Below are 25,941 nucleotides of genomic sequence, written 5' to 3'. Positions count from 1 at the left end.
GTTCTTACAGACGTATCAGTCCAGTCCTGGTGGCCACTCATCATGCAGCAGTGAGCCGTCGCCTCTCAGCAGTGTCAACAACAATGACAGTGGAGTAGAGATGGCCATGCACAGCGGGGGCAGCTTCGGGGACCTCAGTGCGCAGGACGAGTGTCCTCTGGTCGACTCTACTGTTTCCGCTGGAGGCCAGCAGGCCGGTGTCGGGCTCCAGATGAGGAAGGTTGTGAGTCATGGTGGACCAATTACTATCAAATTGGAAAATATAAAAAAAGAAAGGCTAAAGACAGTAAGAGATTCTTGTCCGTGGGGCAACTCTGCACCTCAATTACCGCAGGGCCAACGCATCAACACCAAGCTGCCTCCCATCCCTGCAGTTGGTGAGTATTTCAAATGATAGTGTCAAGATTGAAAGATATCTGATCTTTCGTCTATTCTCTCTTCTAGGGTCCCTGCTAGAGAATTCCAACTTGGGTGGTTTATATCCAGGCCAGAGGATTGGAGACCAGCCTCTTTGTGAGGTGACGCTACTGAACCAGCTGAATGACCGGCGAAACAGCAGCACGAGCACTGTAAGCTCCGCCTTGAGTCGACGTTCGTCTGGAATATCGCCATGCTACTCCAGCCGTCGCTCCAGTGAGGCGTCGCAGTTTGGGGCAAACCGTCACAACAATATAAGTTCAGCTGACTCTTACGACCCGATCTCAACTGATTTATCTCGGCGATCCAGTGAGGCCAGTCAGTGTGGAGGCGGTGGAGGGAATGGAGGAGGTCTCCCAAGTCTTCTCAGTCTGACTCCAGCTCAGCATTACCGACTCAAGGCAAAATATGCGGCTGCAACTGGTGGGGCCCCGCCAACTCCTCTCCCCAACATGGAAAGAATGAGCTTAAGAACCCGGATGGCTCTCTACACTGACTCCCAAGATAGTTCGTCCCACCTATACCATCAGCCGGCACCTGGTTCTGTGACACGTCGTTGCAGTGATATTGGGTATGGAAACCACAGCATGATGCCACACGAAGTTCCCAATAGCCTTCCAAGACGCGCAAGTGACCCTGTCCGTCGCCCACCAATGGATCCTCACTCCTATCCAAGGGTCCAACGGTACAACAGCATGAACAACATGAACCCTATGCATGTTGTGATGGAACGTCATCAAACGTTAGCTTTGCAGGGCTACACTCGCTCTGACGGCAGCTTGCATCGCTACCCATTTCACCCTAGACCGCCAAGTATTTCTGAGAATGTAGCAATGGAAAATATGGCAGTGGACGACATGATGGCCGAGCAGGCAGGGGATGAGGATATTGAGCTACCTGATGACATGGTTCAGTACCTAAGAACCCAAAACAGTGGTACACATGGTCAGATAGAGTATCGTTCAAATGCATACCAGACAAGCATGGGTCCTCCTGGATCGTTTTATGGACATAGACGGATGGCTATGGTTGACGGCAACATGAACCACCATGGCCAGAACATGCAGCCCAGTCAAGTCCCCAACAATAGTTCCCAGGCACACTTCCAGGCACCATCAAACAAAAACAACATGCCAGTGCAGTGGAATGAGGTTAGTTCAGGAACAGTAGATACCACAAACAAACTCTCCAAGCAACAGTCACCTTCTGTCCGGGGTAACTTGGCTGTTGTCCAGCAGAGACACAACTTTGGTTCCTTTACTGGGCATGGCCTGAGCAGCAACCAGCAGGTGGCACCGATGAGCCAAAACCTTCCTGTGGAGGGTTACACGGACCACAGTAACCCGAGACTCATGAACATTTCTCACCAGCAACAACAGAGGCAGTTCATCAATCCAAACCCGTGTGATCAAATCAGTCCTCAGCAAGGGTTTGGTCAAGAGACAATTCCAAATTCATTTTCAGGGAGCATTAGTATGAGGCCTTTTAGAGCCAACAGAGCGGACCAAGACCTCCAAGGCTACAGAGAAAGGATCCAAGCGGAGGTGTATCAACATGGCGGTATGATGTCTCAACAAAACATTCATAATGGATGCAGAGGACTTTTACAACCGCGACCCCCTGTCGAGCCAAAGTCTAGACAGAACGCAGGACCTGGAGGATTGCAAATGGTCAGGATCCCGAGTGGGCCTAAGCATACATCAGAGGCAAGTCCAAAAAGACCCTCTGGTTCAGACCCCAACATCAGAGACTCTGAAAACACAGCAGGGTTCTATACAGGTCAGGTCCATGTGTATGAGGCAGCTTGTGCCCCTGTAGATACCCCTATGTCTCCCTGTGCTAGTCAAGGACCCACTAGCAACAGTGCTGCAGCAAGCAACTTGGCCTCACCGGGAGTCAACCAGGTCTCCAGCAGCACCGCGGACTCCTCAACAGGCGGAGGAGGAAGCTCAGAGCATGTCCAGATTGACTTTGACACCATGCTTGATGACGGCGACCACTCCAGTTTGATGTCAGGTACCCTCAGCCCCGGCCTCCTGCAGAGCCTCTCGCAGAACTCCTCCCGCCTCACCACGCCTCGCAACTCCGTCACCCTCGCCTCCGTGCCAGCCGGAATGGGCAACATGGCCATCGGCGACATGAACTCCATGTTGACAGCTTTGGCAGAAGAAAGCAAGTTCCTCAACATGATGAGCTGAAAGTCAAGTTGCAACATTTGTCTGTCTTAACACACATCAGGAAATTGTTGAACTCATGAAAGCACTGTTTGTTCCTCTGTTCATATTTCTTTAATACTTTCCACAGACTATGCTATTGTGACAAAACTATAGTAATAAATACTGTTAGGTTTACGGACATGTTTGTAAATGAAAGCCATATTTTAGCGACATATATATATATCATATATCATTTATCGTCCAGGTGAAACCACCCTTTGGCAGGTGGTACGCTTGACATGTTCATGTTGTGCCTTGCTCAAACTGTACGAAGCGTCTTTGTAAATACATATCAGATCATTTTTTTTCTCATGAAGATTAGAAATGAGATGGTACTTTCATCAGAAGTGCTTGAAACAGTTTCAGCCGGAGGCAAAGTGAAACTCGTTTGCATTAATTCACCCCATCATTTCATCAGTGTTACCCGAGCAAAGTCTTACAAGTTACGACGCTACTGCATGTTCAGCAACACCAAGGATCAAGAATTGATTTTCAACAATCACAGGTTCATGACAAGATTGTTTAACATAGTCCCTCTAGACCAGGCTGCTTGAAGACCACGGGCCAATTCTGGTCAAGAGCACTCTCAGTCAAAGTCCCAACATGCACTAATAGTTAATGATGACACAAAGGTCTGATATGTATATTTCGGGTTTTGGTTTTCTCAACGACAAAAAGAGTTTCTTGTGGTTTCCTTCTCTAGTGAGAGAAAGATGGGGCATTAGATAGATGGATGATTTGTGCAGCTTCTCAGGTCAGTCTCGGTATCGTCTGACATGGTAAAGAGCTGAGCTAAAAGATGAAACTCTTCATGTACATGTCCTTCTACATTCCCACTTTTGACTATGTGAGCCAAAGAACAAGAAACAGCGGCGAAAATGAAATCTCTCAGTTCCGACTCTCCACTCTCCAGGAGAGATTCAAATAAGAGCCGCTGCTCCTCCACATGGAAAGAAGCCAGTTGAGGTGGGAGAAGACCTCCATGGCAGATGCAGGACACGTTGGAGACACCATGTCTCGAGCTTGACCTTGGAGATCCTCTGTGTTCTCCCGGAAAAAAGCTGGAGGAGGATAGGAAGGTCCCCATGATCTGACCTCAGATAGGCCTTAGAAGATGTTGGAATTTGCTTCACGCTGAGGTAGAAGGAATGCTGTTGGATTTTCTTGCTACTTTTGAATCTCTGCCTGTGTCCAAACTATGGGCTGCTGCAGCCGATGTTGCTCAGGTACCTTCCCAGGAAGACTTTGTTCAGTTGGCAACAGATCACCTCAGTATAACAATACTTAAGTTAGTCACGGAGCCTGACATCTCAGCTGTCCTAGACTGTTTTACTGCCACTACACAAGACCTACTAGTACCCAGACATACGGCTACGTCCTCGCTCATGAACATCACGTTCCGACCAGACGTCGTCGTCGGGGCGTTAGAAACGTGATTGCCCGACATCCACTGGTATCACAGGCTCTTTGATCATGGTGCTCGCCCCTCAAGAGCGGCTCTTGTAAAAGACTTGTTTCCTTTTTCTTGCCCTTCCGGATCAAGAGGCTGGAACTCCCCCTGGTCCCAGCTCACCAGGGTAAATGATTGAAAAGGACAACGATGTGCTTCTGTGTTGGTCCGTCAGTGCACATGGGGCCCCCGTGTGCCATGAAGAGCGTTTCTCTAAAAGAATATACAAGTACCTCTGTGTGTTCTCGCAGAGATCCGACTCTAATTAACACACTCACCCCCTCACGCGCTGCCCCCACTACCACGTTCCCCAGGGGCTCTAGTTGAACTGCAGAATCCATGAAGGGACTTTGATATCCTACTTCGGTCACGGCCGTGCAAAAAAAACCCTCGACTTTTGTGTGTCAGTAGCCTTTGTGTGTGTGTGTGTGTCGCCGTATCCTCTGGTTGTGAATGTGTGTATATAGCTTTTGTACATTTCAAATAAACTATGTCATTACTTTCAGAATAAATACCAAAGTGTTGTGTCTTCTTTTGAAATCAAGTCTTCTTTCCGTCCCCCGAGGCGACATGAAAGCCCGGGGCCGAAGCACACTACGAGCTAAATCACTTTTGGCGGGAACTCAAGCCGCCGCGAAAGCCAAAACAAGCCCCTGTGAAGTGACACGAGCGCTTTTGTCCGTCAGGAAAGAATATAGTGGGGTTTTCGCTGTGAGGTACCCCAGAGCTGTGTCCTACAGATGTGTGTAACAACTGATGATTAAAAAAAAGTAGCTTAAAACAGGAGCAAGTATATAAATCTTCATAGGAGTTCTAAAATCAGTGTAGTTTTGTGTATACTGGACTTTGTGTGGTTTCTATGTGGATGAGATATTTTCTCCAGCTCTGTCTGCGTTCCTGTAATCTAATGAGGAAATAAGGGAAGCCCTCTGATCGCGGGTTAGACTCCCGTCATTGTTACAAGCGAGCGGAGGTTGTTAGTCTTTGTCCACCTCTGAGGATCTTCTTCATCTATCCTGCCCTGGGGTGACGCTGCCGAGCCTCAGGCTACGCCGCTCCGAGCGAGGAAGGGGGAACCCCAAGAGACGGCAGCTCGATGTTTCCGTCACATTAAAAATGAATTAATGTCTTTTGTTTGAACGACTTTTCTCGCCCGCACTGATCAACACGGTCGGAGCGCTCTCGCTTACAGTCGGGACTCCATGAGGGTGAAGCTACAAGACGGGTCCGGGTCATCGACTGTGACCTATCACCTGGTCTCGCCAAGGACTTCCGTTTTTCCAAGTCCAAAACTTGTGGCCCCTGTGAAGGAATAGAAATGTCACTTCATTTTGACAGTCTTTCCCAGCTATTCAGGGCGAGATGCAGTCAACACCATGAGCTTAACACTTACGTTAGCTATGTTAGCATGCTAAAATATTGTTAGCAAAGTTAGCAAAAAGCCTCATGGGAGGGCTCACTCCCACTCTGTGATGTCATCAATATGCGCCGGATGCAAAGTAATGGTCATTCTGGCAGTTTTTTAGGACAAAACTACATGAAAAAAAAGACGTGTATTGGCAACAATATGAACGTGTTTCACCAATTTCTACAGGTGAACTTCAGCCCCCCCCCCCATCTGGCCTTTTGGTTTGTCTAGAGCAGGGGTGGGCATTTATAATTCTTCAAGGGCCACATTAAATTCTGTGAATGTTGTTAGGGGTCGTCAAGCAAGAAGAAAGACGAGAAAATCCCTCAAAAAAGGACATTTGTCGTTAGGCCGTGACATTTATTAAGATTAATAAGCTGCAATTTTATTTTGTATAGATGAGTTTTTTTCAAAACATTTCTTCAACTAACTTAAAAAAAATGTTTTTACGGATTAATATACACTCGAAAAATTACACACAAGAAAGAAGGGAAAAAGTAAATAAGTGTGAAATTCTACATGAATAATAAATACATAGTTAAATGCATTAGAACCATTTTTACGTGTTCATACTTTGACATTACGAGGGCCGCATAGATACAGTTTGACTTCCTCTATTTTTAAACCTGAGTGGGAGTTTTGTGTCTCTTCTCAAACGCAGACGTGCGATACATCTTTGCCACCTAAAATGCAACATTTTGACACATCCAGTGCTAAAAGCCACAAGACCACTCGAGTCTCCCGCTCAGTGTCGCGACATCCACAGTGTGAGCTCATGATTTTAATCATGGAACTTCGACACTTGTTTCCGGATATTTCCAGATGTTTTCACTAAACCAGACTCCCTGTCTGAATAGAACAAATAATAAATAAATACTTAACTTGACTCTTTTTTTTTAATTGCTTTTTTAACAACTGCACAAGAAAAAAAAAACTCAAAGAATTACTTTTTATTAATAATGAGTAAAATTCGACTGTTTATTTAAAAGAAAAATATGTTGTCCTTAAATATATTTTAGATCATTTTTAACAGAAATGAGTAAAAGAAAAGTCAACAATTTAAAGACTTCTATTAGCATTTATTATAAAACCAACAGGGATAGCGTCAAAATACTTAATCATTTAAATCAGGCTGAATAATTAAAAAATACTTTTTAACTTTATATGATGTTTGGTCGTAAGTGGGTCAGCCGCTATTTTGTGACATAATAAAGTCCATTTCAATAAGCATTAAAATGTTGTTGTTTTTTTTACTTATTTAGTGTTTTGAAGTCAACAGATGCAACTTTGTGGAAGATATAAGATAATTATATTGAAACCAATTTTACACTGTTTTTTTCATGGTCAAACAGGTCAAACCTAGAATAAAATCTATGATAAAAAAAAAAAAAAATGTAAAAAATATAATGGGGGGGATGAATAAAAGCTACTCCTGAGAAAAAAAAGTAAAAATTTTGTCGGATAAAATATGAAACGTAACATTTAAACACGAGGAGACTTGAAGCGCTCCGGGGTCAGACTTCCATGAGCGCTCATCTTTAATCCCTAGACTTCCATCAAAGCAACATTCCTGAGCAGCCCACTCATGATGGACGTCTGATGGTCCGACTCTCCTCCGAGGACCTCCAGGGTCCGGGCCGTGACCCGGGAGCGGTCAACAATGCTGCTCTTCACCAGGACGCCTGAGGTCAGATGTGCCGACTCAGCATTCAATGTCAATGACATCACCGAAATCAGGGATTATAATTGACCTTTGACCCAGCCTCTTAAACTGGGAGTTTTCGGCAAGCCAGGGAAGGAGTCATCACACACATCTTCTCTGGGCAGGAGAAGGTTTTAGACAGAAGACCAGAGTTTCCAGAGGAAACTTCTCCAGAAAAGTTGAAATAATAAAATACAGGTAAACGACAACAATCAAAGCGCAGTGATCGGATCTGGTCTTATGTGGCAGAGACATTCTGGGTCTCAGTAATGACCCGGGGGGGGTCGCAGGGTCACTCGAGTAAAAGCAGATCAGAGGAAGTGAGCTGAACCCTCGACAGTCCTCATAAATCTGACGCTCAGAGGAAGCCATCTTTGTTCACTCAGTCAGAATGAAAAAACAATCACGGTCATTGTAAGGACCAGGGTCGGGGGGCAGGGGGGGAGGGGCCTTGATCTGTAGTCGGGTGTCAACGGGTCGGTCCAGACTGGAGATCCCAAGACTTTTCAGTGTTGGAAACTTCCTGTCCCTTTTTTTTTTTTTAACTAAACTTTTTCCCTGCTCCTTCATTTGAGGCTCTCAACAGGAGGGTCACAGGTTCAATTCCAATCCTGGATGTTCTGGTTTCCTCCCATAAACACACACAACTGTTAAATTGTAAATCATCGTCATCAACTTTTATGTTTGAATAGAAGGTAACTGTTGACTTTAACATCATCTACATAATTATAATAAATAAAGTGTTAAACAAAATTATACAATACAACAAATAATATTAGGCTATAGAGGAACTGATATTTAGTTAAATAAAAATGATTAAGAAGAAAATAAATGACTGAAGAAAGGTAATGAGGAAAAGATGATTTCCAGAAATATGTTTGAAAAAAACAAACAACAAAAAATTCGGAAACGATAGGAACAATAATTAAAACTTAAAAAAAGGCCAATAAAAACAAAGATGAATCTCTAAATTAAAACACAAAAATGAAAATTAACAGTAAGGAGAACGGATTGAGCAAAAATAATTAATGAAAAACATTAGATAAAAATATAAATATTTGATAATATATCTTTAAGTCAGTTATAGAATTGGTAGTTTTAGTGCAGTGTGTGTACCAGTTAGTTTAATCTATATATACTTTATGTCTGACATTTTAAGTTTTGTTCTAACGTCAAAACAGCTAATATACGTCAGGATTTATGACTTTTGTCCTTTGTCACCTCCTCCCTTCATTCCCTCTAACTGACCTCTTTAACTCTTCCTCCTTCTTATCTCCCTTTACACCTTTTTTCCTCGTCCATCTCAATCACGCCCTGCTTCCTCTCCATCACTCGTGTTCTTTTCATTTCTACATCCAGCAGGTGGCAGCAAACGTGTTACAACTTTTATTGAGAGGGAAAATAATCTGAAAACAGAATCAATTTATCATTTGTTGTTTGTTATATTGTTGTCTAAGTTTGAGGGGGGACGATGTTGACCCTCATCACCGTCACGTCAGCACCACCTGGAGGCCGTCGCAGGTTTCATCTGACGAAAGAAGCAGACGTGGGTGTAAGACACGTCGAGAGATGAAAGTACCACCAGAGGGCGCCATCTCGTAATTGAAAAAAAAATGAGATTGACTTCTTACCTCTGACGGTGGTGATTATGAAGCTCGACTCTTCCTGGAAGTTCTGGACCATCTGCAACACATTGACCAGATGAGGTGATCTAGTGTCAGGGAAACCAAGTTAGCACCACTAACCTTTTTTTTCTCTAAATACTCTTTTTACATAAAATCTCACTTTGAATGTATCACTTTATTTTAATCGCGTATGGAAGCATCTTCAACAGTGACATTAAAAAAAATCAAGATTTTTATTGTTATATTTCAATCATTTCTATATTCAATTTGTTTTTAATCATTAATGTTTTGTCGCTTATTCCCTCGAATCATTAAATTTAAATTGAAAGATTGTTTTTTTTTTTCGATAATTGAATTATAAATATATATATTTTTTAATTCTTAGCCTTTTAATTTCAGTGTATTTCAGCCAATCATCCTGTTCCTATTATAAAAACATTCATGTTGAATTAAAAAGGCCACAAATGAAAACATGTTAAAAATGTATATTTATATTTTATATGAAAATATTCAAAGGTCATTATTGAACAAAACGTTATCTTTCTAATACCAATTAATTGATACAATTAAATCTTAATTTTGTGTAATTGTCACTTTATCTTTTATATTTTTTATCATTATTATTAATTCCATGTCTTCATTCATTCTTAACATTGTAACAATTGTTTTGTATCAGCGTTTTTGCCTTTATGATGATATTTAACTGCATTAATATTGATGTGTAAACGTGCCGTTTGTGCAAAACGAAAAAAGAAGAAGAAAATCATTTGCTACATTTAGCTAACCATGCTGACATATTTTGTATGTTTTAGCGTCTTTGAACGCAGCACAGATTATTCTGTGTTTCATACGCAAATATTACTACACGGTGTGTATGTGAAACTATGAAAGAATCTTGGTTGTAAATAAAAAACAAAACATGTTTTAACTGAACCGATAGGGGGCGCTACAAACAAGTCTGCGGGCCGACAGCAGCTACCTCGTCAGACACCAGGACCAGGATGCCGGACGACCTCTGACTGTAGACGTGTGAGATCTGCCGCGGCGACACGTTCAACATCACGGACATCTTCTCACACAGGTGCGCCAGGGTCAGCTCCTCCAGGTACACGGCCTGGTACACTGCAGAGGGACTCGGTGAAGCCGGGACACACACACACACACACACACACAGTCCAGACTTACCGTCCACGGCCTTGACCCCCACGTCAGCCTTCACCTGCTGCTGACACACGTAGATGGTGAGCCGAGGCTGGACGCATCTGAGGAGGTCAAGAGGTCACAGAGGATCCCGGCCAACGTTCAGGCTCGTGAGCCTCACCTTCCTTTCAAGCCGTTGAACAGACGAATACCGTCGCCTGGTCCACAGATCTGCACCAGGTCTTCCTTGGTCATCATCAGGAGATCAGCGCCTGTGGTGAGACCTGATTCTTACTCTGCCGCTCCGGCCACGTTGCCATGACGACGTCACCTGAGAAGCTGCAGAAGAGTTTGGAGAAGGACGAGAACCTGTGGCGGTGCAGCCACAGCTGGGTCTGCTGCGGCGTGGACGACGGTACCAGACTCTGCGGGTCAGAGAGAGGAACCTTCCTATAAGAGCATCAAGAGAACAGCGCTGTTGACACTCACGTCGGAGCATCCTGCTGCCAACAGCTCCCCCTCCTGGTTTGGAGAATAGTTACTGTAGACAGAGACATTAACACTTTTATTTGTTTGACTCATTTTATTGTCTTTATTATGACTTCAGTGTTTTAGAATTTTTATCAGCTTGAGCATGAAGTGTGGGTCTGTTGGACTCACACCACTGATGTATGGGTCAGTAAGACTCACTGCCGTCAAGTGTGGGACTCGTCATTATAAAGACTTGGTCTGTGGGACTTGTTGCCATGACGTGTGGGTCTGTGGGACTCACACCACTGATGTATGGGTCAGTAAGACTACTTGTTTGGACGTATGGTACTCTTCATTATGAAGACTGGGTCTGTGGGACTTGTCACTTTGAAGTTTGGGTCTGTGGGACTCACACCTCTGATGTATGGGTCGGTAGGACTCACTGCCGTCAAGTGTGGTACTCTTCATTATGAAGACTTGGTCTGTGGGACTTGTTGCCATGACGTGTGGGTCTGTGGGACTCACAGCACTGATGTATGGGTCAGTAAGACTCACTGCTGTCAAGTGTGGGACTCATCATTATAAAGACTTGGTCTGTGGGACTTGTTGCCATGACGTGTGGGTCTGTGGGACTCACACCACTGATGTATGGGTCAGTAAGACTCACTGCTGTCAAGAGTGGGACTCATCATTATAAAGACTTGGTCTGTGAGACTTGTTACCATGACGTGTGGGTCTGTGGGACTCACACCACTGATGTATGGGTCAGTAAGACTACTTGTTTGGACGTATGGTGTTCTTCATTATGAAGACTGGGTCTGTGGGACTTGTCACTTTGAACTTTGGGTCTGTGGGACTCACACCTCTGATGTATGGGTCGGTAGGACTCACTGCCGTCAAGTGTGGTACTCTTCATTATGAAGACTTGGTCTGTGGGACTTGTTGCCATGACGTGTGGGTCTGTGGGACTCACAGCACTGATGTATGGGTCAGTAGGACTCACTGCCGTCAAGTGTGGGACTCATCATTATGAAGACTTGGTCTGTGGGACTTGTCAGTGTGAGGTTTGGGTCTGTGGGACTCACAACACTGATGTATGGGTCAGTAAGACTCACTGCTGTCAAGTGTGGGACTCATCATTATGAAGACTTGGTCTGTGGGACTTGTTGCCATGAAGTGTAGGTCTGTGGGACTCACAACACTGTTGTATTGGTCAGTAAGACTCACTGCCGTCAATTTTCACCAATCTAAGGTCCAGGTCAATTTGACTCACCTTAGCGAATTGTGTGATTAAGGTAAAAAAAACTTTATTGATCCCTCAGGAGGTCTCCTTCGGGCTATATCTGTGATGTCTGGGGCTGTGGGACTCACTGCAGTGAAGTCTCTGTCTGTGGGACTGACAGCTGGACTCACCCATCAGGGAAGGTGTCGGACGTGGGTGAGTTATGAACTGGTGAAGGGGTTCTGAGGGACATTCCACTGAGGACGTCAGGCCAAGGAGAGCACTGGAACAGCAAAGCACTTCAGAAATTCACCGTCACCAATCAGAGGTTAGTTCAAGCTCGAACAGAACACCAGTGTCTTCATGTGGGCGGAGTCAGAGACAGCAGGTGCACTTGTGGCGGCCCGCTCACCTCTCTCAGCTCGGTGGTGTCGTGGGACTGCTGGTACTTGTCTCTGTCGTGAGGAAGCTTCTTGTCCATCTTCTCTTTGTCCGTCTTCAGTTTGCGGTCGGCTCCTTTGGGCTGACCAATCAGAGTGTCTACTTCATCAAGGTCGTTCACGGTCATCAGGCCACGACTGCCGTACCTTGAAGACTTTGACCTGACAGCTGGAGGAGTGGACGGGCTCCGTGTAGCCTCCCAGTGGACCGGTACCGAACGTGTCCACTTGGATTCGGAAAGGTGCTCCTTTCTCACCGCCATGCTTCTTCAGAGTGAACTCTGTGCTGATGCAGTTGACCTGAGGAGAGTCGATCTTGCTAGTTAGCATTGACACCTTCGCCTGCATCACCTGGGCTCTATCAGAACATACATGGAGGTTCTAGGGTTGTTTTCATGGCCTCACCTGGATATAAACGGAGGCTCCCTGGACAGGATCCCAAAGAAACTCAATTGTGTTAAGGTGCATAGGGTGAGAGTACGACTCCACAACTCCCACTGACATGGGTACGTCTGGACAAGGAATTGAGAAACATTTGTGATCAATAATCTGAGAGAGTAGTGAGTGTCCTTTTGTGAATGTTGGGCATTTCAGTTTGCATTTGCATTTCATTGCATTGTGGTTGCGTTGCGTTGCGTTGCGTTGCGTTGCGTTGCGTTGCGTTGCGTTGCGTTGCGTTGCGTTGCGTTGCGCTGCGCTGCGTTGCGTTGCGTTTGCGTTTGCGTTTGCGTTTGCGTTTGCGTTTGCGTTTGCGTTTGCGTTTGCGTTTGCGTTTGCGTTTGCGTTTGCGTTGCATTGCGTTAGCCTTGCGTTGCGTTGCATTGCGTTGCGTTGCATTGCGTTGCGTTGCGTTGCGTTTGCGTTTGCGTTTGCGTTTGTGTTTGCGTTTGCGGTTGCGGTTGCGGTTGCGGTTGCGGTTGCGGTTGTGTTTGCCTTGCATTGCGTTAGCCTTGCGTTGCGTTGCGTTGCGTTGCGTTGCGTTGCCTTGTGTTGCGTTGCGTTGCGTTGCGTTGCGTTGCGTTGCGTTGCGGTTGCGTTGCGTTGCGTTTGCGTTTGCGTTTGCGGTGCGGTTGCCTAGCGTTGTGTTGCTTTGCGTTTACGTTGTGTTGCGTTGCTTTGCGTTTGCGTTTGCGTTTGCGTTTGCGTTTGCGTTTGCGTTTGCGTTTGCGTTTGCGTTTGCGTTTGCGTTTGCTTTGCGTTTGCGTTTGCGTTGCTTTGCTTTGCGTTTGCCTTGCGTTTGCCTTGCGTTGCGTTTGCGGTTGCGGTTGCAGTTGCAGTTGCAGTTGCAGTTGCACTTGCAGTTGCGTTGCGTTGCGGTTGCGTTGCGGTTGCGTTGCGGTTGCGTTTGTGTTGCATTTGCTTTTTTGTTTGCGTTGCGATGGATTGTTTTGAATTGTGTTGCATTTGCATTACGTTGCGTTACGTTATGTCTTGCCTTGCCTTAGCCTTGCGTTGCAATTCCATTGTGTTGTTTGTACATTGCATTGCCCTTGCATTGCGTTTCGTTTGCATTGCCTTTGCGTTGCGTTGCATTAGCACATGTCAGACAGTTTGTACTGTGCTTTTGCGTGATATTTGCTGTGTGTTTCGGTATGTTTGTGTTATCTTTGCGTTATGTTCTCGTTTGTGTAGTGTTTTCGTAGCGTTTTCATTTAAGTTTTCGTTTTGCCTTTGTGTTTGCATTACTTGCATTTGCATTGCACCTGTACTAGGTCATTTTTCAGCATTGTCTAATTTTGATTATTTTTTGTTTTATTACCTTTGTGTTCCCTCTATCTCTATCTGATCTGTAGATTTCTGCTCTGACCTGCAGCTTTGTAGCATCAAAGAACAAGATCACAGTTTTCTCTGCAGGAGTCTGGACTCTTAGAGAGGAGTCGTCCAGGAGAGACTCAGAGAAGAGCCAGTGAGGTGTTAAACCAGGGCAGACCCAGCACACCGAGCTAGAGGCAGCCAAACACCTGAGTGAGGAGCAGCTGTGTGGTCTCTCACCGAAGTCCAGTATTCGGTCTCCTGGTCTGTTCCACCTCCAGCCCTCCAGCTGCTGGTGCTCCATGTACTGAAGGCGCCGGTCGTGGAACACCACACGGACGACGCTCTGTTACAAAGTCGACGTCAGCTTAGAGAGTCTTTCTGGACAACCTCAAACTGAAGTCACAGACGAGCAACAGACCCGCTGTGATCAAACTCACCTTCACTAACTTGCTGCTCGGCTCTGTGTCGTCCGCTTGTCTTTTCCTTTGCAGGACGATTTCGTAGGATTGACCTGCACGTCATCATCACCTCAGTCTCACGAAAGTTGACTTACTTTCCTGATTCTACTGTATTTTTGTGTTTCATAAAGTCAGGCTCCCTGGTGTGAATCTGGACGTGTGAGCAGCAGCGGTAAGAAGCCATACAAGTGGTCAGAGACTTAGCTTTTCACAATCCAGAGAGGTTCAGTGTTGTGAAAAAAAAAAGTTATTCTGCGACTGTCGTGTCACCTTGGTTGAGGTAAGTGAGCGTCTCTTCCTGCTGCTTCACGGCGGGCGAGGTGGCGGCTCGCAGCACGTATTTGAAAGTGGTCTTCAGGACCATTTTCTGCCTCACCAGCGCCTCCTCTTGTTTGAGAAACGGCGCCAGGGCGTCCCTGTGGAGTGAGGTTTCTCAGCACGTCAGTGACTCTCAAGCTCGCCAAATTGTGCGAGGAAGACAGAGGCATGTGTCCAGTGAATCTTTAATCATCTCAGGTCTCATTTCTTACTAAATGTATTTCTTATTTACATTTTTGCTGCAGCAAAGAAGATAATCAAACAAACCAAACTCAATATTTGACAAGGAAGGACAAGTTCAGCTACGTGTTGTGAGAAAATCTGATTTCTGACTGCAGTTTTATGAAAAAGTCCCTTTTGTGCTGATTATATCTCTAATGTAATGTTTAAACTTGTATTTATTAATAAAGTTTTGTGATCAACAATCACATTAATATTCTTGATGAGACAAAGTAGAACAAGATAAACTTCCGACCGTTGATTGTTGAATGTATGTATCAGATTATTCAATGGTTGGATTTAACTTTTCAAATTTTGAAAATTGAAAAAAGAAAGTTTATTGAACTTCTCTTAATTCAATAATTTCAGTATTAAAGGGTTAAATTCGTTTTTATTGTATTATTAATTTCGATCATTTGTATTTTGATAATTATAATTTTGATAATAATATTTTGGTAATTATTAATTCTTTGTTTACACACATTTTGATTATCTTATTCCAATATTATATTTTTTTCTACACTCAATACATGTATATATTTTGGTTTGTTTGTTTTAATTTAAAAACTATTGCAAATAATTATTGTATTTAATTATTTTTTTTAAAAAACTTTCGATTTTTGAAGGCTTAAAAAAACAGAGATATTTAAATATCAACATTTGAAATGTTAGGTTCAAACTAAAAAAAAAATTTTGATGACACTGATCTACTCTCACCACACGCTGCAGTACCTGATGCAGCCGCTCGGGGGCTGCGTGAAGGTCTCCGGCTGAGAGTGACAGAACAACATGCTGCTCCTCAGACCCGCTCTCTGGACCTGCTCGGAGAGACGGATGGACAGCAGACCCCGGCGAGCTCAGAGAGGATCGGAAGCCACTCGGTTCGCCTCTTATAAAGTCCCGCCTCGGCCTCACGACCCGGTTTGAACTTTGAGAGGCAGCGGCCGACGATGACCTCGATGACCCCTGGACCCTAGAGCTGCTCCAGGAGACGAGAGAGAGCAGTGAAGATAAGCCAGAGAGGTGTTTGTGTGACCGACATACACTGAGCTATCGTTTAATTTCTGCTCTTAAACCAAGTTTTTCCTTGTCTACTTTTATTCCACCTTTATACATTTTTTTTTTTTAATTATTTGTTTATCTTCGCTACCTTTGACCCCATTTCAGTTATTTCACGGTTTCTTCCTCAACTATTCTTATTTTCTTCACTCTGCTCTTTACTTTGTAGCTATTTGTATACATTTTTACCTTTACATCTTCTCGCCTGTTACCAAGGTTTTTTTTTTGGATAAGTAGTTTATTTAAAAATAAATCTATTATTTTAATAAAATTATGGTTGAAATGTGTTCATGTACTCGATTTATTTCCTTTAAATTACAAATCTACAGTTTATGTTCGTCCTTTCCTTCAATTTGACTTCTTTTTTATTTTAATATCTTTACTTTTACTCACTTCTACTACTATTAGTGGTTTATTCTCCTCGACTCTGATGTGATGTATGCAAGGGAAGCGTTTTTTTTTTACATTTAGTTTGACTTGAGCTGCGACTTGAGAATCCAGGGATGTTCCCAAGCCAGAGTGTGATGCGCAAGCTCTGAGAGGAGCGATCGGGAAGAGAACCCACAACCTTGTGTAACTCAAGGACATGAGAGTGAGCTGACCGGCTGGAACCGGTTCCGAGAACTTTTGCGTGTGAAGAAACTAGGACTCCACGTCTGCTGCTGTCTGTGTAAGAGAGAGAGCAGAGTACATGCAAACAGTTCCAGGGACAAATAAGGTCAATAATTCCAGTGTCCAAATAAGTGCATTGACCAAATATGCCCACAGCTGCTCTGCTGTGGACGCTGACTGGAGCAGCAGCAGCAAAATTTCTCTCCAGTGACACAAAAAGCTGAACAACGAGCGCCCTGACGACAAAAAACAATTCGACTAACAATTTCCTGAGTCAAACCTTGAACACTTGTAAGTCACAAATCCACGCTCGTGACTTCAGCAGATGTTTGTTTCACACAGGTCTACAAACATCACACACAAAGTCGATTTGAAGTATCCGTCCATCTTTGTTTCTGAGAGAAAAGTAGGTTTACTTTGAGGCTCTTCTCAATGACTGAGATCCTCATCTTAAGAGTCTAGATCAGGGGTGCCCACACTTTTTCGGTTTGCGAGCTACTTTTATAATGATCAAGTCCGTAAGATCTACCTTCATCAAATTTGCTCAACATAAGTACATGCTTTACTCAGATGACTTGAAGTGAATGGACTGATAATCAGTAATGATGGAAGGATGTGTGGATTAAATCATCTTCATAAAAATGCTGACTTACATAAATAACTAGATTCAAATAGTTCAGTCCCTGGGGAGCATATTTCCTCATAAGAAGATACTTTTTCTCTGAGAGTAACTTCCAAAAATGAAGCTCAGTGTCAGCCTGTGTTAAATCTCATCCTCCACTGCAGACAAGTTCAGACTCATATGTACTAAGAATTGCATTGATTTCCAACTAAAAATGGTCATTCATTCGAACCCAAATGGTGCACAAAAAATATTCAGATGTAAGAATCTGTGCTTGACACGAATTCAAGCCCTTTTCCTTTGTTCATCAAAATCATCAAAGAATTCAGACTGGTTCATCCCTTTCCATGCCTACATTTCAATATGTCGATCATATCTAAATGAAGCACAAGACTTAAATTTCTCCTTCCTGTGATCATGAAAAACATGAATTCAAACTAACAGTATATATTTGTTATTTTTAAACATGCCTGACATGTACTATTGTAAATGAGTTCAGATGCGTCCAGTGTAAATGTTTATATTTTACACACACGGTTATTAACAAGAATACTGCATTTACAGAGGCGACCAGTGGATTATTTACATTTTAAAACATCTTCAGATGAAGTTAAGAGAATAAAACTGTTCATCAGAAACTTATGAACTTATCATCGCTTTTTCTGATCGTCTCTGACGTCATTAGAATTTGTGGCTCACCTGCACAACTGTTTAACGTGTTAACGATCACGCGATCACAAAAGGAAAACCGGCATTTGTTGCGTTCTCATTGGAACCTGCAGCTTGATGGAACTGACGTCATGTATCTGTGACTCGTAGAGAAGAACCTGAAGCGATCAAACGAGCATTATTTTGTTTCATATGAACTTTGCCGTGCGTTCACTGGAAGAGGCGGGAGCTCTGATTAGCTGCTGTACATGTCAATCAAATTGTCAACCAATCGGCGCATCAACCATTAGATTTATAGTGGAACTTGCCAATTATTTATATCATTTAATGAAATCACGCGAGAAAGGTCACTTTTATCTGCCATCCATGGATCACAACGTTGCCGACCAGAGACGAGTGCGAGAACATAAAGGGACCAATAAATTGAGAGCTCTTTTTGCTCAGCTCTTTCTTCACCGTGACATCCGTCCATCTCACATCAGAAGAATCTAGCGCCAAAAGTAGTGATGGGTTGATGGGGGCATCAGGATACATCATGAAAGGCCACTAGATGTCACTCTCCGCTTTATATTTGGCTCTGGGCTACAAACTCAATGAAACCTGGCGTCATTTTAAAATGTAAGAGTGCCATCTAGTGGCCTTTTAAAACCAAGGCACTGCGTTGTGATACAGTATCAAACACCCGATGCTGTATCATGACACCTCATCAACCCATCGATTATGAACAGTATCCTGAGGCGCCACTTGACAGAGAATTAAAGCTTCCATGATCGAATAACATGCGAGGGGAAGCCTAGATGTGAATTTTTCGTTTTTCTTTAATTATTTTTTTTACTGATTTTAACATTTTTTTTTTACAATCTATAGAGAACACATGATGACAGTCAGACACATGAACACATTGTCGTATAAGTTTCTTGAAAAGGGTTGGATGCTGCCAACAGATGCCCACTTCAGCAGACGCACGGTCCTTTAACTGAGCAGCATCTGAACTCAACATCACAGCATGAACACGGACCGACGACCGAAGTGAGGTAAAAGGGAAGATCTCACCAGTAAAAGATCACATGGTTTAATAGAGACATTTGTTTACAACATCTGGATACAAAATGGTCGTCGGTGAGGGTTCAGCGGGAGAACTGCCTGCTGTCGTTCCTTCCTTTGTTGACATGCTTGAATATTTTTGATTTGTGGACATTTTTAGACTTCTGGTATCCGAACCCTCCGCCGCCGCCGCGCTTCATCAGCCTGGCGCCTTTGCTGCTGTTGACATCTGCAGAGCTGAGTGAAGGAAAACCCATAGTCTCCAGAGGGTTCAAAGTATTTGTACATTTCCGCCTCTTTTATCACAGAATATATAATTTATAAATTATTTAAGATAATCATTTTAAATCATTTAATCTACAGTTGAAGTTATCGTGACAAATTGTGAAACAACAAAAGACGGTTAATATGTCCTCCAAATAGAAATAAACACATTGAAGAAGTTAAGAAATCTAACCAAAATCTATGGGTAAACAGTAACAGCCAAGAGACTTTTGAACAGACCAATCTACATAATAAAAACAGCTCCCCCTGCTGACTCAGCAGGTGATTGCAGCTCAAGATCCAATCCCAGAATAGTGGTTCAAAAAGTTGAATGTGACTTTGTGGTATAATCCAAACAGTAAAAAAACATTGCAAACACTTAGCATAGTCGGCTAAACATGACAACTTGACTGTTAAACACTCAGGAGCACTGTAGAAAAGGATACTCAGGTCCACGAATGGGGGCACCTTGAATCCAAAGGACTGCGCCACCATGGGGAGGTTGAGCGTGTTGACGGCGTAGATCTGCTTGAGCGAGTGGGAGTCATAAGCCCTCACGTAGGACTTGTAGGCCTCCTGGGCAGACTTGTGAAGGTAATAGTTCTTCTCAATCAGTTTCTCCAACTACAAGAAAAACAAGAAGAAAAAAAAGTATGAAAGAAGGGCAGACTTGTTTTTGGCTCCACCCCCTGTAAGAACCATGTTATCATAACCATTTCTACCATATAATGCCTTATTATTAACATTGACTTCTACTGAGGGCTTACCTGGGACTGGATGTCAGAGACCTTACTCCAGGAAAACTCAAACTCGCTCAGAGGGACCTGAAGGAAAAGACACAGTTTTTACTCTGGGCTGGAATCTTTCCCCCCCAACAAATTGAAGACAACCATGGACGTGTCAGTAATCTTTGATGTGTGAGACAGAAGGAAAAAAAAACTGCTCCAACAAACTGTACCTTGGCCTGCTTCAGGAATCTCAGGAAGCCGAGCTCCTCTGGTCTCAGGATGAGGAGGGCGTGGCCTCGACCATCAATGCCGCGGGCCGTTCGGCCCACTCTGTGGATGTATTCCTGCGGATGGATCAACCAGTTAATATTCTGTCCGTGTAGCTCAGGCCTCAATGATGGGAGACGCAACCATACATCAACTTTCTCTAGTTTATGGAACAACGGATTCTGTCTTTTAAGTTCACACCATCACTTAAGTGGCAAATAATAAATGCATCTCAAGACCATCATCCTTCACTGTCTCATCAACTGCCGTCACTCACATTTAGATCAAGTACTGTTTAACAGTCTGGTCACAAACTAGGTCACAGATGTAAATGTCAGACGTGGCTGTAGTGAAATGTGCCATTTTATGATCTGAAACAGTCTCCAGACCTTTGGATCATCGGGAGGGTCGTACTGAACGATCCAGTCCACCTCAGGGATGTCCAGCCCACGGGCTGCCACGTCTGTACACAGCAGGATCCCAGAGTCTGCGTTACAGAACTGGAAGAATGTGGTGGTGCGTTTGGTCTGTTTCTGCTTCCCCTGTTGGGAGGAAGATGGAGTTAGAGAAGAGGACTACGTAGAGGAGTAGGTTTACTCCCTCCACGGTCAATTCAGGGACGCCACAGACCACAGAGGTTCATTACATTCATGTGTTAAAAGGGGGCGTAGCCTTACGTGGATTGCCATGACAGGGAGGTCGATGTAGTTGAGCAGCTCATAGTGGAACTTGACGGACATGCACGAGGAGAAGAAAACCATCACCTTCTTCTTGCGATTCTTCTTAAGGAAGGTAAAGAGCAGCAGGAAACGCTTCTCTGACGGACAGACCACGTAGCCCTGGACACACAAACGGGAGTTTAGCAACGCTCAGTGGTTTCACGCCGGCGTCATGCTCGACTCTACCTGCTCCAGGCCGTCCACAGTAGCGTTGTCCTTGTTGTCATCCACACCGACGTAGAGCGGCTCTTTCTTCAGAGAGATGCGAGCCAAGTCCTCCACCTTTCTGGTCTGAGTGGCCGAGAAAAGCATGGTCTGTCTCCTCTCTGTAGAACAACAGTTTATCAACATTAAACAGTTGATCTCATGCGTTTCTATCTGAACAATTTCTTGTCAACAGTAGTGGCGAGTATTGTCAGGGATCTGACGTAACGATGCGCATCACTATACAGGGGCAATGATACATCATATTGTGATACTGTATGAACAACAAAATATTTGTAGTATTGTCAAGTACTTGACTCTGGTGTTGCAGAATTTACAGACCACGTGACTCTTGATGAAGTTGTCACTGCCATCATTTGTTTTGAAACCAAAAATCAGCTTTGCAACAATGGCATCCTCTCATCCCCAGTCATCACTGGAATTTCACTGAATTTGTATTTCTGCAGCAACAACTTTAGATGTAATGCATGAACAAGCTCTGTGAATATTGCATGTTCATTTTAAAACAGGAAAAAACAATGATTTTATTTACACTTTATTAAAGGAAAAACTTCAACAAAAAAAAATGTATACAAAAAAGAAAATAAATCAATGCAGTTATGTTGATTATCTGTAAAGTTTTCAATATACCGCTATATTAAAGTCTATAGATATTTTCCCACACCCGTAGGCAACAGTGTGATTATTTAAGTCATTAAAGTAGCTCACTGTCATGAAATAAACTCTACATATAGAATGTAATGTGATGGAACTCACTGGGCAGCAGCTTGATGATCTGCTTCAGCTCTTCCTCAAAACCGACCTCCAGGATCCTATCAGCCTCGTCGATAATTAAACACTGCAGGTTCTTGAACATGAATCCCGGAGTGTTCTACACACAAACATAACAAATCAATCACCATGAACACACAACAGTCTTGCTCAAACACAAGTCTTCACTTACCTGCAGATGGTCCAGCAGTCGGCCCGGCGTGGCCACCACAATGTTCACGCCGTTTGCCAGTCTCTGGGCCTCGGCCGAGCGGTTGCTGCCCCCCATGATCAGTCCATAGGTGTGCACATGGTTTGTCATCAGCTCCTTCAGCACGCCGTACGTCTGCATGGCCAGCTCTCTGGTGGGCGACAGGATCACCACACCCGTTCCTGCAGAGGACCAAGACAGTGTCAAGCAACGGCAGAGACAAAGACCACTGAACCCAGTCTCACCATTTCGTGGCATGAACTTCAATTTGTAGATGAGCTCAATGGATGGGATGAGAAAAGCTAAGGTTTTCCCGCTTCCAGTCTTGGCTGCAGCGAGGACATCCCTGCACAAACACACCTGTAAACTCGGTTGTCACTGAGAGCTGCTTCTGCTGCACACTCACCTTCCCTCCAGCAGGGGGCGGATGCTTTTGTGCTGAATTTCTGTCATGTGCTCGAAGCTCATCTCCTTTATCGCCAGCAGGGTGTTCTCACTCACCAGGTCAGCAAGGGATGCAAATGATGTGTCCTCAAATGCACCTGAAACATACACAGGCTTATTTAGTGAGGGAACAAAGCAGGGAAGAAACATTGTTCTAGCAGCGACGGTGAGAAGAGCCACTCACGACTGGACTCAAGAGTCAACCACAAGCGTTTCTGTCTGCCTCGACTGACACCCAACTCATGATGGACACACAAAAAGGGTAACACATGGAGGCAATGCACTGACAACATGAAATAGTGACCACAATTGAATAGGGGTGCACAGAAAAAATAAACAAGTAATGATAATAGATGAAAATAATAATGGTAATTTGTTTTTCACTGTTCAATCTAAATTAGATATTTAATGTCTCAGAATCAAATAATTTATTTTCATAACCTGGTATTCTTTAAGCTACTGACCGAGAAATATAGGTGTCTCTAAACGGTTATTTCACATGATATTTTTGGTACTGCCAGTAGCAGTTTCAAACCACCCTTTTCTTTTAGTAAAGGCACTTTCCCAAAATGTAAAGGCAGTATCGACATATATTTTTGTTAAACAGTGCGCACGGTTCATGACCAGAGAAGAGAAATCCTTCCAAGCTGTTGCTCCTAAGCTTTGGAACGATCTTCCTCTCTCTTTGCGTTTGATGGATCTACTGACTCCTTCAAGAAACATCTTAAGACGTTTTTATTTGTTTAGGCTTTTCCTTGATTTTCTGGAACTCCTGTTGTGTTATCAGTTTTATCCTGACCTTTAAAGTAAATACTTTATTGAACATTGTTTTGATTGTTTAAGCGCTTTGTGACCCTGGTCTGGAAAAACGCTATACAAATAAAAATTACTTACTTCTTAGGCCATAATTCTGTTTTAGCAATTTTAACTATTTTAACTATTTAAATGTGAAGACTAAGAATATGATTTTCCATTCTGTCTTGCAAAGCAGTTGAAAGTCGATCATGATCAGAAATTTTGAATAAAACCCTTTTGACTTGAAAATTGATTTTAAATCAAATCATGGCACCAGAAACCAGAAAGATTTCCACCACTATAATCTGCAGATGAAGACATTTGCATAAAACTTCCTATTGACAAGGTTGTGTTTGTCACTTTGAAAACATTAATAACAATGTTTATTGGTATGAAAAACAGGTATTTTCCCCATTTCATATTCCTACAGTTGTTGTCACTTACAACTAAGGCCTAGGCTAGTTCATTTCACGGCATCATTTTCATAAATAAAACATCAAATATAAAACATTAAAAACATTTAATGGTTGTTCATTTGTTTAGCTGTTGTTTTTGTGATTTATGCTTTAAAATCGAAATATATTATATAGAATAAAAATGGAGTTTGTAGTATGTTTTAATGTAGACGGAGTCATAATATGGCCTGATTATGTGCAATGTTAATTTTAGGCTTATGCTAAACTTTATATAATGTACATAGTGACATGATCTTAAAATTATTTCCCAGCCAACCTTGGCTTTAAGGTAACGAAACTAATGATCGTATCAGCGACACTGGGACTCGTCTTTGTATGAGCATCATCATCATCCAACACTAAAACATTTTATGTTAGCCAAGGGTACTTGTGCGTGGTACCACACTTAATCAGCCAACTTAATCTTAAATTAAATGTGCCGAGAATGCAGGTTTCATACCTGTAAGACCAGAGAGCAGCTCAGGTTGATCTTCCTCAGTCTCCTCTTTATCTTCAGCAGCTTCTCCATCATCATCATCACCATCATCTTCTTCTGGTTTGGTCTTCTTCTTAACTTGAATTACAAAAGGTTACAGTTATTTTCTCTATAGGTTAAAACAGATTAAAGATCTGAGATAGTGTCTGTGAGCAAGTTGTTTGTTTCGATGATTGAAAACATTGGAATTAGATACCTGGTGGTCCCTTTGAGGAGTCACTGACTTTTCTTTTCTTCTTCTTCTTTTGAGAACTCGGCTCTTTCGGGGTCTCGGTGTCCACATCGCTCTTCTCATTATTCAGCTCAGGAACTTTCTCTGTATCGACACTTTCCTCGAGTCCGTTCAAGGTATCTGGAAATGAAACAATGTCACACTTCTTTCTACAATCCAAGCGTTTCTTTTGTTGCTATGCCCGATTTCCAAACCAACACATGTACAACACGCTTTGCTGTTGGTCCCCGAAACTCGCCAAAAGTGCCTTTACTTTGAGACCCATGTATGGGACATTAACACCCTGTTTCCATCTTCAGTACCAAACTGAAATTACTTATGAACGAGAGGAATACTTTAAAATAACATGACGTTAAAACAAAATAAAATGCTAAAAACGCAAGTATTGCTCTGGGCTAAGCTAACTACGCCAACACATATATTACATAACAACCAAACACTGTAGCTGTGACAGGTTCGACTAGGGTTGCTCACCAGGTTCCTCGTCGTCCAATTTCTTGTTTGCTAGCTTTCGCTTTTTATTTATCACGTTTCTTTTCTCAATTTTCTTGCGGATCAGCTTCATCTGTAGGTCCGCCATGGCTGCCACGCACGTGTGCAACTACCAGGACCCGTGTGGGTGGCTGACGGACTTGCCTGAGTGAAAAAGTGGATCGTAAACAACGTCAGTTTATATTCCCCAATATATTAAATTAACAGATCGCAGGCTTTTGTTATAGTAACCTAACGATGCAAGTAGTCTATTAATTATCAAACGAATGACATATTTCTTAAAAATGATTAAATAAATCAAATAGAAAATTCCCTGTATACCACGCAGGCAAAAATGAGGTCACCATCATCATGACGTCAAATCTCTTCGCAAAAGGAATAGTTGTTTATCTTTTTTTTTTCGCACATCCTTACGCAACGTTATTTGAAGAATGTTCAAATAATACCGGCAAAAAACGAATGAGCTATAAAAGTGTTAAAACGACGTGTACTTTATGTATTTTTTTTTTTTTTTAACATTCTATTCTTAACGTGTGATCCAATGTCATCGTGACACAACTTGAAGTTAAATGTGTGTCTTGACGAGCAACAGATGATTAAGTTAAGATATAGTTTTTTTTTTGTCAAAATATGCACCACCGTTGCATTAACTGAACTGAACTAAAACAAGGTGTAGAATCCGATGCTATTTACTTCGAAAACAGACAAGATTTGAACGTTTTAACAAACTTTGTCATTCATTATAGGCTCACATTAAAGCAGCCGTTATCTGATTTTCATCTCTCATTAATGTTTTCAGGACAAGACCTCCATTTCCACCATTCTTTAGCCACATCTTCATTTGCTCATTCATCATGAACCTATTCGGCTGTCATCATCTTTCTCTTCATGTCTAACATGCCTCTCCTCTGCACACATCCAAACCTCTGTCCTCCCTGAGTTTGTAAATGTTCCTTTTTGAAAATAATTGAAATAAGAATTTGATGATTATACTAAATAATAAACTATTCTGGAGG

The 25,941-nt window shown here is 43.0% G+C and overlaps 3 protein-coding genes across 6 annotated transcripts in view; 1 reads left to right on the top strand and 2 right to left on the bottom strand.

Moving 5' to 3' along the window:
- gli2a (GLI family zinc finger 2a) overlaps positions 1-4,615 on the top strand; it is a 65,845-nt gene extending 61,230 nt beyond the window's left edge. For both annotated transcript variants that reach the window (XM_087803874.1, XM_087803873.1), the window contains exons 13-14: positions 11-377; positions 445-4,615. In XM_087803874.1, the coding sequence (XP_087660000.1) occupies positions 11-377; positions 445-2,615 (2,538 nt within the window). In that variant the 3' untranslated portion in view covers positions 2,616-4,615. The remainder of the gene's footprint in view (positions 1-10; positions 378-444) is intronic.
- Positions 4,616-8,568: 3,953 nt separating this feature from the next.
- On the bottom strand, positions 8,569-15,687 carry tfcp2l1 (transcription factor CP2-like 1). 3 transcript variants are annotated; one of them, XM_087803722.1, is made up of 15 exons: positions 15,574-15,687; positions 14,575-14,720; positions 14,284-14,357; positions 14,084-14,189; positions 12,497-12,603; positions 12,239-12,391; positions 12,064-12,174; positions 11,843-11,934; positions 10,448-10,499; positions 10,290-10,383; positions 10,140-10,230; positions 10,004-10,080; positions 9,798-9,940; positions 8,825-8,904; positions 8,569-8,721 (listed from the first exon to the last, which is right to left on the bottom strand). In XM_087803722.1, exons 1-15 carry the CDS (start codon positions 15,630-15,632, stop codon positions 8,718-8,720), a joined length of 1,389 nt encoding a protein of 462 aa, XP_087659848.1. In that variant the 5' UTR covers positions 15,633-15,687; the 3' UTR covers positions 8,569-8,717. The 3 variants fall into 3 exon arrangements, with proteins under 3 accessions (XP_087659848.1, XP_087659847.1, XP_087659846.1); XM_087803721.1 differs by having other exon boundaries at positions 8,825-8,876; XM_087803720.1 differs by having other exon boundaries at positions 8,825-8,876; positions 9,798-10,080.
- Positions 15,688-18,603: 2,916 nt separating this feature from the next.
- ddx18 (DEAD (Asp-Glu-Ala-Asp) box polypeptide 18) lies at positions 18,604-25,030 on the bottom strand. The gene is made up of 14 exons (XM_087804306.1): positions 24,908-25,030; positions 24,398-24,553; positions 24,166-24,279; positions 22,418-22,553; positions 22,257-22,357; positions 21,994-22,193; positions 21,807-21,921; positions 21,012-21,151; positions 20,784-20,945; positions 20,496-20,648; positions 20,070-20,183; positions 19,879-19,935; positions 19,558-19,735; positions 18,604-19,076 (listed from the first exon to the last, which is right to left on the bottom strand). Exons 1-14 carry the CDS (start codon positions 25,011-25,013, stop codon positions 18,931-18,933), a joined length of 1,878 nt encoding a protein of 625 aa, XP_087660432.1. The 5' UTR covers positions 25,014-25,030; the 3' UTR covers positions 18,604-18,930.
- Positions 25,031-25,941: the final 911 nt, after the last annotated feature.

Source organism: Callionymus lyra, chromosome 12, assembly GCF_982586985.1.
Source record: "Callionymus lyra chromosome 12, fCalLyr1.hap1.1, whole genome shotgun sequence".
In the NCBI taxonomy this organism is placed as follows: Eukaryota; Metazoa; Chordata; class Actinopteri; order Syngnathiformes; family Callionymidae; genus Callionymus; species Callionymus lyra.
This window is presented reverse-complemented; position numbering and strand designations above follow the sequence as displayed.

Excerpts from the sequence above, each read along its gene's own strand:
- ddx18 (XM_087804306.1), bottom strand. The coding sequence starts at position 25,013 with ATGGCGGACCTACAGATGAAGCTGATCCGCAAGAAAATTGAGAAAAGA. Across the intron at positions 24,280-24,397 it reads CTCCTCAAAGGGACCACCAG|TTAAGAAGAAGACCAAACCA; the intron begins GTATCTAATTCC and ends TTGTAATTCAAG. Across the intron at positions 20,649-20,783 it reads TCCCTGTCATGGCAATCCAC|GGGAAGCAGAAACAGACCAA; the intron begins GTAAGGCTACGC and ends TCCTCCCAACAG.
- tfcp2l1 (XM_087803720.1), bottom strand. The coding sequence starts at position 15,632 with ATGTTGTTCTGTCACTCTCAGCCGGAGACCTTCACGCAGCCCCCGAGC. Across the intron at positions 14,358-14,574 it reads GCTCACTTACCTCAACCAAG|GTCAATCCTACGAAATCGTC; the intron begins GTGACACGACAG and ends GATGACGTGCAG. Across the intron at positions 12,392-12,496 it reads GAGCCTCCGTTTATATCCAG|GTCAACTGCATCAGCACAGA; the intron begins GTGAGGCCATGA and ends GACTCTCCTCAG.